This window comes from Phalacrocorax aristotelis, chromosome 6 (genome assembly GCF_949628215.1).
Source record: "Phalacrocorax aristotelis chromosome 6, bGulAri2.1, whole genome shotgun sequence".
NCBI classification, from domain to species: Eukaryota; Metazoa; Chordata; class Aves; order Suliformes; family Phalacrocoracidae; genus Phalacrocorax; species Phalacrocorax aristotelis.
This window is the reverse complement of record NC_134281.1, coordinates 45,824,989-45,837,301: the sequence shown is the minus strand read 5'-3', so window position 1 is coordinate 45,837,301 and position 12,313 is coordinate 45,824,989. Positions and strand designations below refer to the sequence as shown.

The 12,313-nt window shown below is 41.3% G+C and overlaps 1 protein-coding gene across 4 annotated transcripts in view; it reads left to right on the top strand.

Annotated features, from left to right (window-relative positions):
* Positions 1-2,512: 2,512 nt before the first annotated feature.
* The window catches only part of LOC142059150 (protein zyg-11 homolog B), a 24,214-nt gene continuing 14,413 nt past the window's right edge, over positions 2,513-12,313 (top strand). Inside the window, exons 1-3 of one of the 4 annotated variants that reach the window (XM_075097606.1) lie at positions 2,513-2,611; positions 8,656-8,821; positions 11,526-12,280. In XM_075097606.1, the coding sequence (XP_074953707.1) occupies positions 2,609-2,611; positions 8,656-8,821; positions 11,526-12,280 (924 nt within the window). In that variant the 5' untranslated portion in view covers positions 2,513-2,608. Of the gene's footprint in view, positions 2,612-2,679; positions 2,838-7,586; positions 7,671-8,655; positions 8,822-11,525; positions 12,281-12,313 lie in introns of those variants that run through there. The other 3 variants (XM_075097605.1, XM_075097604.1, XM_075097607.1) reach the window with 3 other exon arrangements.

Here is a 12,313-nt window from a genome sequence, read left to right as displayed (position 1 = left end):
TCGGGACGTCACCCCATACATTAACACGCTACATGCACGGCCGAGAAGCCAGGGCTGCCTGACCACTTCCCCAAATAGTTGCCCGCCTGTTTCTGTCTCAGATTAACTGCTAAATAATCTTCAGATCAGTTTCAGAGCGGGGGAGTGACTGCTAGTGACTGTTATCAGCAGCCGTTCCTTTTCGTGCGTCAAGAAAAGATCTTAGAGGTGCTTTTCGAAGAGTTGGAACCCTCGGTGCGAGCGCCTCTAAGCAGGCAGCGCCGGGGTTGTTGAAAACACCCGGGGAGCGGTGTGCAGTTAGCGACACACCACAAACCCGTGCTCCCTAGTTATGCACAAACTTAAGCCAAACCTGACATTAGGCTACTTATACAAAATACGGCTGACTATCCAATTCCAGTGGTTTTCAGCACGGAGTTTTCTGAGCACATTAGAAGTTTACATTCAAAAGTGTCAGAGTTAAAACGAATTTGAAAGAACGTTTGCGAACGCTTTGTCCCAGACGATTTCAGTAACATAACGGCGGCTTGCCAAGCTTTTGGGGTAAAAGAAACCCGGTTAAACCCTGCGCATAGGCTCCCGTAGGAAGAAACCCGACTGCCTATTAACGGCCGGAGCTAATTGCGAGCGCCCGGCCGCTCGGGCCGGCGGCACCACCTGCCGGAGGTGCTGCGGAAATGCCAGTCACCGCCTCTCCTGCAGCGTTTTCTTAACACTTCCTAGACTTTTCAGCGTTTGGGTTGGAGTTAATAGGCGTTGTCCACATGAAGCTAAATTCCGGCTTTCAAAATGTGTCGACCAAAACGCCTGACGCGTCTGTGGGAAGGCAGGTAAGAAGACACACGCCGTTTGGCCCACGCTGACTGCTATCGGAGACGTTTTGTGTCAAGTCCTTTGTTCTGGAGAAGGTCTTTGGAAGACAAACTGCTTTTATACCAGCAATACTGTATCTCTGAAAATCCAGCTTTGAAAAATTTAAGTTTGCACAGCTCAGTAGAAGCTCTTTCAGTTTGTTGGTTTAAATCCCTGAAGAGTCTGCTCTTGCTGGCATTTTGTCTTTGCCTTTTCTGATGCCAATGTTGAGTCAGTGCAAACCGAACCGCGTGGCCTCTCTGTGCAGGAGCGAAGTGGCACAGCGAGGCAGCTGGTGCTGCTGCAGCTCCTGAGTGGGGCAGGCCAAGAATGGGCACTGAGAGCAGGGGATCAGCCCGTCGCTTCAAAGCTTTCACTGCCTGAGCCCAGAAAGGAGAATGGAAGATAGTTCCTATCATAAATCTGGATAGAATAAGAAAAAAGGGGGTAAAGACAAGACATGGGTGATGCTTAGGCTGGAGTGAATGACTGAATTTGTTAACAGGTATGGAAGAACAGCCTGGAAGCTCAAAAAGACATTAGGAGGTGGAAGAAACATGGACTGGACTAAGAATAACAGTACTAACCCCGCCCCCCTTATCGAAGCTAATTTCTGTTTCCATAATTATAGAAATTATTTCTTCTAAACAGATTAGATTAAGTGGTTAAATTTAGAACATGTGGACTTTTGACACTGTTCTTGTCAGATCCTGAGCACATAATTTACTTTCTCTACATCAACACCCTAAAGAATTGGGACTATAACTGACCTTTGACATGTAGTCCTTAAACAGGCAAAATTGTGTTTGATACTGTTTGTAGAATATTTTGTCATCTTCTGATGGTGGAAACACAAATGATTTTAGCAATTGTTCCTTAATTTTTCTGTGTTTTGCTGGTCTGCAAATAAATATTATTTAAAGCTGTTGTACATAAAATCAGCAATTCCTGAAAACATTTGACTGTAAACTGTTTATAATTTCATTTTACTTGGACAGGGTAGTTGCATCACTCTTTACTTTGTATCCAGAAACAAAAAAGGACTTTATTCTTTTTACCAACAATCCATTATAGTATGTATTTGTTAGAAGATGGGTTTTCATCACCACTACCATATCTGAAGTCTGAAATTATTTTGTATAAAAGCTTAAGGCAAAACTCCTCTCCAACTTGGAAGCAGGAGCCAAAACCTATTGTACTGGAGCAGATTATTATTCATATTACCAGAAGAAACTAGTTTAGGCAGGAAACAGATTTAAATTACAGAGGTCGATGTGTGAGCAACAAGCATAATTATGAGGTTGAATTTCTGGTCGCGAGAGGTTACCCAAAGACAAGGAACTGCTACACATCTTCAGCCCTCAGCAGCCTCTGCTCGGAGGTGCTTCGGTGTCATTACTCCGAAATAAAAACAACGGGGCGTCAGGGAAGGTCTCACACACACCATAGCAGGCAAGACCAGTGCGCTTTGTTGAGTAGGAGACCCTTCTCCTGACACTTTACGCTTTGCATACTTAAACCTGGATTTTAAGGTTCCCTCTCACCCTGAGAGCCAGCAGCCCGTGCCTGGCGCGGTTCCTTTAAGGGAGGCGGGGTTGGCGCTGCTTCTCGGCCGGCTGAGGGAGATTCACTTCCAGGTCGGGGGGTTAAAAAACGGGGGGGAGGGGAGAAGAAGGAAAAAAAAAAAAAGGAAAAAAAAAAGGCAAGCTGCGGGACCCGGCTGGCTGGGCGCTCCCCTCCGGCACCCAGCGCCGCGATGGTGAGTGAGCGCGGCAGGCAGCGCCGGGCCGAGTAGCTGCTGCGGGGATGGGCTGGGGTCTTGCCGTCGCTCCGGCGGGGGTAGGCAGGCTGCCCCGAGCTCCGGGGTGACAGAGTCAGGCGGAGGGGAGCGGAGGCGAAGCGCCACCGCCTCGGGAGAAGGGGCCGTGATGGCGGCGGCGCGAGCTCCACTCTGTCAGGCGCGGGGCTGCCGCGCGCCTGGACAGGTGAGGCCGTTGGCCGGAGCGGACGCGAGGCGGGCTCCGAGCGGGCGCCTGTCCACACCGCCACCCCCCACGTTTCCCCCCCCCGCCCCCCACGGAGCTGAGAGGCAGACCGGGGAGCGACCCGGCGGCCGCCCCTTCCCCTCACGGACACCGCCGTGCAGCCCTCGCTCCCCTCGCCCTTGTGTAACCGCTGCGGCCGGTGCCCTGCCGGTTATGTAAAAGGGCGATCGAAGCCCGGCGGAGGGAGGTTCGAGGCCGGCGCGATGCGAAGGGGCAACACTGCCCGCTGCGCCACGGCATCGCCACGGCGCCGCGAGGGTGAGCGATGGCCGGCCCGGCTTCGTTGCCGCTGGCCGGCTGTTCTCGCCGCAGCCGCGGAGTATCGGCTGCGGGAGGCTTCCCGCCGCGCAGGACCGGGGGCAGCCCGGCGGGTAGAGACCCGCAGCTGGCCGGCCTGAGGGGCAGGACCGGGCACGGCCGTCTCTGTCTCCTCCAGCTCATCCCTCCCCGCCACTCCGGGTGCAGTCCGGCCCTCAAACAGAATTTTTCGCACTGGGGCTTCCTTTGCCCAGGGACTGTCTGGAAAAAACTGTGCCACCGAAAGCACGGGTTTTGTGGTATGCAGGGTTCGTGGGCCTTGCTGATCTTGTATTGTGTAGTAGTATGCCTTTACAGGACGGAGCTGGTCAAGACCGGCGGTAGAGAAACAGCCCTTCTCTGTTAAAGACAGGCTTCAGAGCAGAACATATGGGTGCTGTTTTGATTGCTGCTCTGTTTGAGAGATGAGTGTGCATATTTGCTTTTAAAGGACTAGCAGGAACTTCCTGGATTATCTAGTCTCATCCCTTGTTATTAAAAGCCTAATTTCATTTAATTCCCTAATAAAGTTTATTTATTTTTTTTTTTTAAAGTAGGTACCTTTTGTGCTTGCTGTTCTATTCAGTGGACCAGGGTAGAACTTCATTGTTGTTTTGGAGCTATGTACTGACATCTAAATTTATGGCAAAAATAATTCATGGTACTTCTATGCACCTTTGTTGCTGTGCTGGCACTGCTTCACCTTAATAGCTTTTTTCCTTCTGTAGTTTTTATCCACTGTGCTGTATAGGCGGCATTAATATCTCTCACCTTTTTCTGTTAGGCTAAGAAAAGCTGGTTTTGTTTCCTACTCCCAACACTTTTTACCCCCAGAGTATTCTAGTAGCTGCTATGTTCCACCTGAAATGGTGCAGATCTCTCTTAACATAAATAGCCCCATGAGATCTCAGAGTGTCTTGAAAATGACATAATACATCCTTATTTTTGCATGATACTTCTGATACCTCCTTTGGCAGCCTCACATTGTTTTCTTGTGGTTAAGCAAACCATTCAGGTTCTTCTCTCCAGTCATTTCTAATTGATGAACTCATATCTGAAGTTCTTGATGTTAATCTTGAAATATGTGGCCTTACTACATAGTTTTAATGTGGCACTATTTAATTTTAAACCTTTCATGATCTCTGCTAACTTTGTATCGCTAGCAACTTTAATCACTATGTTCCCACTTCTGCCCGAATAGTTAATGGTAAATTTGAATTTTGAGCATAATCCTTCCTTGAGTCTGTTTATTAAACTGCCTACTTCTGTTAATTCCATTTAATTTAAGTAGGATAATCATAAAGCTTTCTTTGTAACATAGATCACTGAACTGTTTATTTTTCACTGCTTTTCCCATCCTTTATTAGCACTGAGAAGAATTTTGATGACTTTTACTTGAGTTCCTATTTCTTGATCGTTCTAGGAATGTTCATTTTAAGAAAGCAAGTAAAGTGTTGGGGCTGTGGAGAGGTGGGAAACAGTGAGAAACATGGTGTGTTCAAGACCAAAGTTTAACGCTCTAATTTACATCTTATTTCCTGCTAACTTACTGAGAGAAATAACAGCCACAATTTGAAAAGTGGCTTATCCTGTACCACAGCTCCTCCTTTGCGATTTCAAAGAGAAAAAAGCAGATGGGCTTGGCATACAGAGACCTTACACATTTGGGTTTGTCATACTGAGTCTGCAGTTGGGTATAAAAATTGGGGGGTACATCACAGAAGTGGTTGTGTTGGAGCTGAAATTGGTGTCTGTCTTAGAGTCGCAGAATATCTCAAGCTGGAAAGGACCCATAAGGATCATTGAGTTCAACTCCTTCCAGTGTTTTAGACTGGTTTATTGAGGGGGGGAACCTACCCATGGGGAAAAAAAAAGGTTTGATTTTCAATGAGTCTGAGACGCAAAGTCAAAAGGAACTGAATCTTTCAGGTTGGAGTTAGTAGGATCACAATACCTGTAGCAAAAATGTCCCACACAGCAGTGGAGTTTACTTTTTCTGCAAAGTTAGATTGGAATTACTGATGGAAAACATCAGTTAAACTTCTCTCTTTTTTTTAGTTATTGTTATATAAGCTGGTGGTTGCATGGTAGTGGATTCTGTTTTTTATACTCACAGTCAGCCAGTTAATCTAGGCATAATGTTGGGTTTATGATTCTCTAACTTACTCCAGGTATTTTAAGATGTCCCCTTAAGCTCTTTTTAATTTTTAACTGCATTTTGAAATGTAGGGTAGATATATTCTAGCAATATATTGAAGTTGATTCAAGGACTTTTAAAAGAAAATGTGGAGGATAGTGTTCTCTGTGAGAAGCTTCCTGACTGCACTAGTGTATGAGCTATCAGCTGAACTGGGTAACGTTGTACTGAAGTCGGTATTGCATTTCGGCCCACCAGTGTATTGGATTACTGTTAGATGCCAGTAGCCATGCAGTTTACTCCACCCTCACCCCCCAGATATTTTTCTGTTGTTTGCCTTGGTTATATTAAGCACTTATAAAGTAATTTTTTTAAGAATTAATTGAGATAATCCTTGAAAAGCCCATCTATGAAAATATTCTACTTTTTTTTTTACTATTCCGTAAGCTAGTTCATTTTAGATGTGTGACAATACTCTTATTAATATGTAACTAATGAAGACACCCAGACTTGCATTGTGTAATGCGTAATTCTATGTTTTAGGGATTTTATTTTTATATTTATTTATTTTAATAGAATGAAAGAAACCATGAGGTTACATGGAAGTATCAGATAGTTAAGAAGGCTATGAAAAAGTCAAATATACATCATGAAAGTTCTACTGAAATATTGCTGAATGGTCGTTATTAAATAAATAAAAAAAATCCTGTGCTATGGTTGACCCACATTTACAGTGTCTCATTAGAGTATTAGAACCAGGAAGTGAAATGAACTGACAACAAATGCAAGGTTTCTTTTCAAGTTGACATTCAAACACATAGTTAGAGGAGAGGAACCACTGAAATCCTAACCTTGTCAGAGCTTAAATACAACTGAAGACTTTTACTATGAGGTCTTTAACTGGGCGATATTCTCTTTAAGTAAAGAGAAGTTGAGAAGAGGAATGCTGCTGGCTCACATAAAAGGTTTACGGGCTGCATTCATGCTGTTCTATTTCAGTAGCAGACAGTCTAGGAAAAAGTTTTTATGATGCTTGTCAAGGAACTTTATTAGATATAGATAAAAATGTTCCGTCTATCTATGCAGGTTACCTCGTGAGCCTTCGTTAGGTGTGTTTCCTCAGCCTTTTTGCAGCAAGTTGAAGAAACGTTTCATATGTCTCCTCTAACTGGTATAAGTGGCGCTAATAAAAATGAGACTGTGTTGTTTGCAAGTGTAGTTGCTCCCTCCTTATGGAATTTTTTTCTTTATTTTATGGAGATGTCCTGCATGAACACCTAAATGGTTATTTTATACAGAAATTAAAACTGTATCTCCAAATTATAGATAGTCCAGTTAGAGATACTGGTTGAAAAAATAGTTTTCTGAATCATATGCTAGCAGCCAATCTGCAAAGCGAAAAATTCTTGGAGTTTGCTCGCTGATATATAAAAGTGTTTTAGCTTTTCTGGCAGAAATTATGGAACAGTGCCAGAAGGAATTAAGAGAGCCAGTATTCTGGTTTTGTCATATTTATGCATCAAATTAGAAGCATGAGATCTACTGGGAGATGAGGATGTCTTTGCTTCAGTGAGAATAATTTTCATATGCCTTTGAGTAAGGATTCTGGTTTTTCTTTGAATCAGAAGCTGTCATAGAAGTCCTGGGCATGTGTATTAATTTCAGGTTAAAGTTGAAAATAAAAACTTCCTCCCTCTCCCTCAAAAAATGTACTATTTTAAACTAATTAGTTTTTTCTGTTTAGAAGTATTTCAGGCATTTTTGCACATTGTAAAGAAACAAAAGATGGTAACAGTTCCAAATTCTGTCCTTCCTTTTCATATCAGCTTAAGACTGGAGGCAGCCAAAATTGCTGTTTTCTTGTAATGTGAGCAAGCCATGTCACAAAATAAGTCCTGTTGCTTCATCAATAAAATGTAATAATCAAGCTTTAAAAAAAAAAAAAGAAAGAAAAATTAAGCACTTAACAAAATCAAGTCAAAGGAATTGAAAGTTCCATGTCAAAAGCTGCAGGAAGAGCTTGTATTTGAATAATTTGGAGTTTCTGGTTCCCAAGCCTGTACTTAAGTCTTCAGGAGCTGTTAAACTGCAGTCTTTCATTGTTGTCAATACATGATGCATTAAAGATAAGCTCCATTCCATCTTTGCCCCAATGTGTGGTACCTCCTAGTCTTCAGATATATAGAAGGCTTACTTCTGTCATTTCCTTATATATTTCTTCTATATAACCTTTTATATATTTCTGTACATTGTGGTGAGCTTATTAGGCAAATGAAGCAACAGAAGTTAAATGAGCTGGGAAAGAAAGGTGAAATTATCCAGAACGTTCAGTATAAAAGGCAAGCTACATTTTTTTTTTTTCCTGCAGATGAGATCTGGCAACAGTTGATGCTGTTATTTTCAAAATTGTCTGGGGGAGTATGTACCAGTCACTCAGCCTTCTTTTGTGTAGTGCTGGGGATGATTCACAGTGCTGCGAGTCATTCTTTATGTTGATTAATCTGTGTGACTGAAAACAGTAGGCTATTATTAGACATTGGATAGAAAAACCTTTGAGATTTTCATATATCAATGTACAATCTCAAACTCTGAAAGAAAAGTTTAAGTTTATATTCTGCCTTGTCCTTTGTACCTGGGGTTCTACTATAGATGATTGCAGGTGCTTAGCATAGAAAGGAGGAAGTTGGTATCTATAATCAGAAGAGATATGGTAATGGTCATTACTTTAATTCCAAGTTTGTGTAGCAATGTAATAGTTCTTTTTGAGTTTCGTGTTTTGATCTGAAGCTCTAGCTGCCCTTTTTCGGTATCAAAAATTGCTCCGAACAATATGTGAAATTTATCTACATTTCTCATGTAGGTTGGTAGTAGACTTCATATGTGGGTTGACCTAAATGAAAGATTAAAAGAAATAGTTTAAATCAAGAAGTAAAATTGTGTTTAAATCTTCTTGTAGTCTAGTCTTGATTGATTAATTCCCAGTAGACTTCATAAATTCAAATAATCTATCAGTAGTTACTTTTCTTTCTCTGTGAACGCAAGCAGGGCTCAAGCACAGCAGGCCAGACTCGATGTGGTGCTGGGGGTGACTGGGGAGGGAGGCTGCCTAACAGTTTGGCCAGTCGTTTATTGTGTGACCTGACTTACACATTTGGGTGGTTCTAAGGGGGACATCTTTTGTAGTATTTGCCTGTTCCAATGAGGATAAGACTAACAAAAAAGGATGATATGCCTAAAAACAACATTATAGAGGAATGGAGGATTCATAGACATAGAGTGATTTGACTAAATCTCCTTTGTTTCATTGTGTTTTGCATATGACAGGAGGAAGCTTCACCTCATTCTCTACTTGATATCTGTTTGAATTTCCTGACTGCCAACCTAGAGAAGTTTTGCACAGAAAGGCAAGATGGAACCCTATGCTTGCAGGAACCAGGAATGTTTCCTCAAGAAGTGGCTGATCGATTGCTGCAGACAATGGCATTTCATGGTAAAAACAATTCTTAGTGGGTCATCAGTGAAAATACTTTAGTGCAATGTGGTGCTGCAGTTCTGTTGTATTTTCTAGTCTAATCTGCTGTTGCAGCTGTTAAAACTGTGTTCCTTAATCTCGTAATACCGAATTTCTGTTATTTTGGCTTTTCCACAGCTTCAGCTGAAAGTTGCATTGCCGTATAGGTAGTTCTAAATAGAAGGTCCTTTGTCTTGGGTTTATGATTTTAATTTAATGTTCTTTTAATTGAATATTCTTTAATAGATCTTCTTTCAATCACTTTTTAAAAAAGATTTAATTGATTCAAGTATTTCTAGCAGCACTCGAATATCTCAGTATCTCCCACAGAGCAGTTAATTTTCTTTACTGTGTGTCCTTGTGATTAAACCAGGAAATAATCTTACCATTTTCATTAAAATAATTTCTTATCTCTTTTGGCACTTTTGTTGAAGTGGAATTATTTGCTCAAAAGCAGTCAGTTTCAATAGTAGTATAAACATATCTGAAAACCACATTGTGGTGTTCTTACATTTTAGGTACTGGCCTATCATGTTCTCTGTCAGAACATCTTTGAGAAGCTGCTTCCCTTTCCTTTCCTTGTTTTAAGGATGGCAAAGGAGAACGTTGTGTGAATAAAAGCTTCTTAGCATGAAAAGAGTGAACATATAGATTACCCTAGAGAAGAGGCAGGAGACCCATTCCTGGAGACTATTATTTAGAGATAAGACATTACTCTAGAAAAATTACTTTGAATAGACCAAGCACCCTATCCTGTAGGTGCAGCTTTGACTGGGTCTTACAATGCAAATACTGGTGTTCTAGTTTTCTCAAGTTGTTCTATTCAGCTGTAACAGAAGGAATGGCCCTTAAAAAAAAAAAAACAAACCCAAACTAAAAAACCCCCACCCAAAAAACACAAACCTAAAAAACCTCTTGCTCTTCAACATATATTACTTCCTGATATGCAATTATTTAGAGCAGTCCCAAGAAATCAGATTCAAGGAAACTGAATTACCAGAAACTTGTTACCACTGCTAGTAGTGACGAAGGTTGTCAGACACAGAAACTTCACACTGTGTGAGGGTGCAGGATGTCAAAAAAGTGTGTGGCAGGTAAATAGGGTGTGGCTAAGGTAGGCCAGTGAGAAAGCCTACCTTGATCCTTAAATGAAAATGCTAGCAAAAATTAAGAAGTAATTTGGCAATACATTAACCAAATTTTAATTATTTTTCACATTTAATTTTTCTGCTGGGTGCCAATTGTTTCACCCCATATTTTTGCTTTCTCTGCAAACGAGGAATGCCCAACTACTTGGCCAGAAATGCCTAAACCGTTTACTATAAGGAAAACATTTTTTACTCTTAGGGTGGTGAAACACTGGCACAGGTTGCTCAGAGAGGTTGCGGAAGCCCGATCTCTGGAAACATTCATGGTCAGGTTGGATGGGGAGCAACCTGATCTAGTTGAAGATGTCCCTGCTCACTGCAGGGAGGTTGGGCTAGATGACCCTTTAAGATCCCTTCCAAGTCAAACCATTCTATGATTCTCTTTAGAAAGGTCTGCAAATCTTAATATTAATTTGACTTTGGCACAGAGGCAATTACTAGCTCATGATTTAAATCCAAACTGTAGTGGCAATGATGTGTTTATTCAAATATATTGCATTTTCAGTTTCTTTTGTATGTTCAGTACGCTTGAAGATAGGAGATAAAAAGCGGGAGTGTTGACTTTTGTAACCCTCGAGTGAAACTAGAAGGCCACGTTCTTCCTACTCTCTGTGTGCATGCTTGTGTAACTATACCCTTCTCATTTGGTTTTCTCTAAAGCAGCAATCCTTCTGTTGATAAGATACAAATAAGAAATCTTGGTGTTTTCAACATGTTTTGGATAATCCTGTGCACGGTACTAAATGTATTATTTCAGTTAGGATATTGCCAGTATGCTACAAGAGAAAACTGCTTATGCAGTCTTGCTACAGAGCAAAAAGATAATAAACTCAGACAAGATTGTTGCATTTCCTTTTTTCATTGCTGCCTTTCTCTCCTTTCCACCCTTTCCTTGTCCTCCTCTTTCTCCTCATTGAATCACTTTTTGGGTTTCTTTCTCACATTCAGCTTGTTTCTGAGCAACACTCCTACCTTCTTCATGGGGGATATGTAGAAGAACTTAATTAGCTTAGTTTAGTGTATTGATTCTACTTATGAATTCAATCAAATGCTAAATTATTCAATTGAGTTAAAGGAAGATGAGAACCGGTCATTGACTGCTGGTGCTATCTGGAGGTTAATGGAACTGTGACCAGGGAAGAATAACTTTCAGAAATTTTGAAATTCTATTTTTAGCACATTTCTAGCCAGTTCAGTGAGAAAATCCAGAAAATGCAGGCAGCAGCCTGAATGGTTTTGAATCATATCCACATTTTATTTATTGCATGTTCCATGTTCTGAACCAAATAAGTAATGTGTATATACTATATCTTTATTTATCTGTCCTATTCTTAAACCTGGCATTTTCCAAAAGTGACATCATAATCTTAAAGTGGAATCTCAAATATAAAATTTTGGGATCATGGCATAATGATCCAAGACAAACTACTTTGCAATTACTTTTCTTTGTTAACACTTTGTACCCTTTGGGTTCTTAAAAAGAAAAGCGGTGTTCTGTAACACTGGAGACAAACACTAATGCTGTTTTCCAACAGGGCTTCTGAACGATGGAACTGTGGGCATCTTCCGAGGCAACCAGATGCGTTTGAAACGAGCTTGTATCCGGAAAGCGAAAATCTCTGCTGTGGCTTTCCGGAAAGCATTCTGCCATCACAAGCTGGTAGAACTTGATGCTACAGGGATGAATGCTGATATAACAATTACAGACATTATAAGTGGACTTGGCAGCAATAAATGGATCCAACAAAATCTGCAGTGCCTCGTGCTGAACTCACTAACTCTTTCTTTGGAAGACCCATATGAGAGGTGTTTCTGCCAGTTGTCTGGGCTTCGTGCATTGAGTATTACCAATGTTCTGTTCTACAATGAGGACTTGGCAGATGTTGCTTCACTTCCTAGATTAGAAAGTCTGGATATATCAAACACTTCTGTCACTGACATAACAGCACTCCTCACTTGCAAAGACCGACTCAAGTCTTTGACCATGCACCACCTGAAATGCTTGAAAATGACCACAACCCAGATTCTGGATGTTATAAGAGAACTAAAATACCTGAATCACCTTGATATTTCAGATGACAAACAGTTTACATCAGACATAGCACTTCGTTTACTTGAACAGAAAGATATCTTGCCTAATCTTGTGTCTTTGGACATTTCTGGAAGAAAACATGTTACGGATAAAGCTGTAGAAGCATTTATTCAGCAACGGCCCACAATGCAGTTTGTAGGACTGCTAGCTACTGATGCTGGCTACTCAGAATTCCTAACAGGAGAAGGAAACCTAAAGGTTAAGTGGGGGAATTAATTTTACTGGAAAATT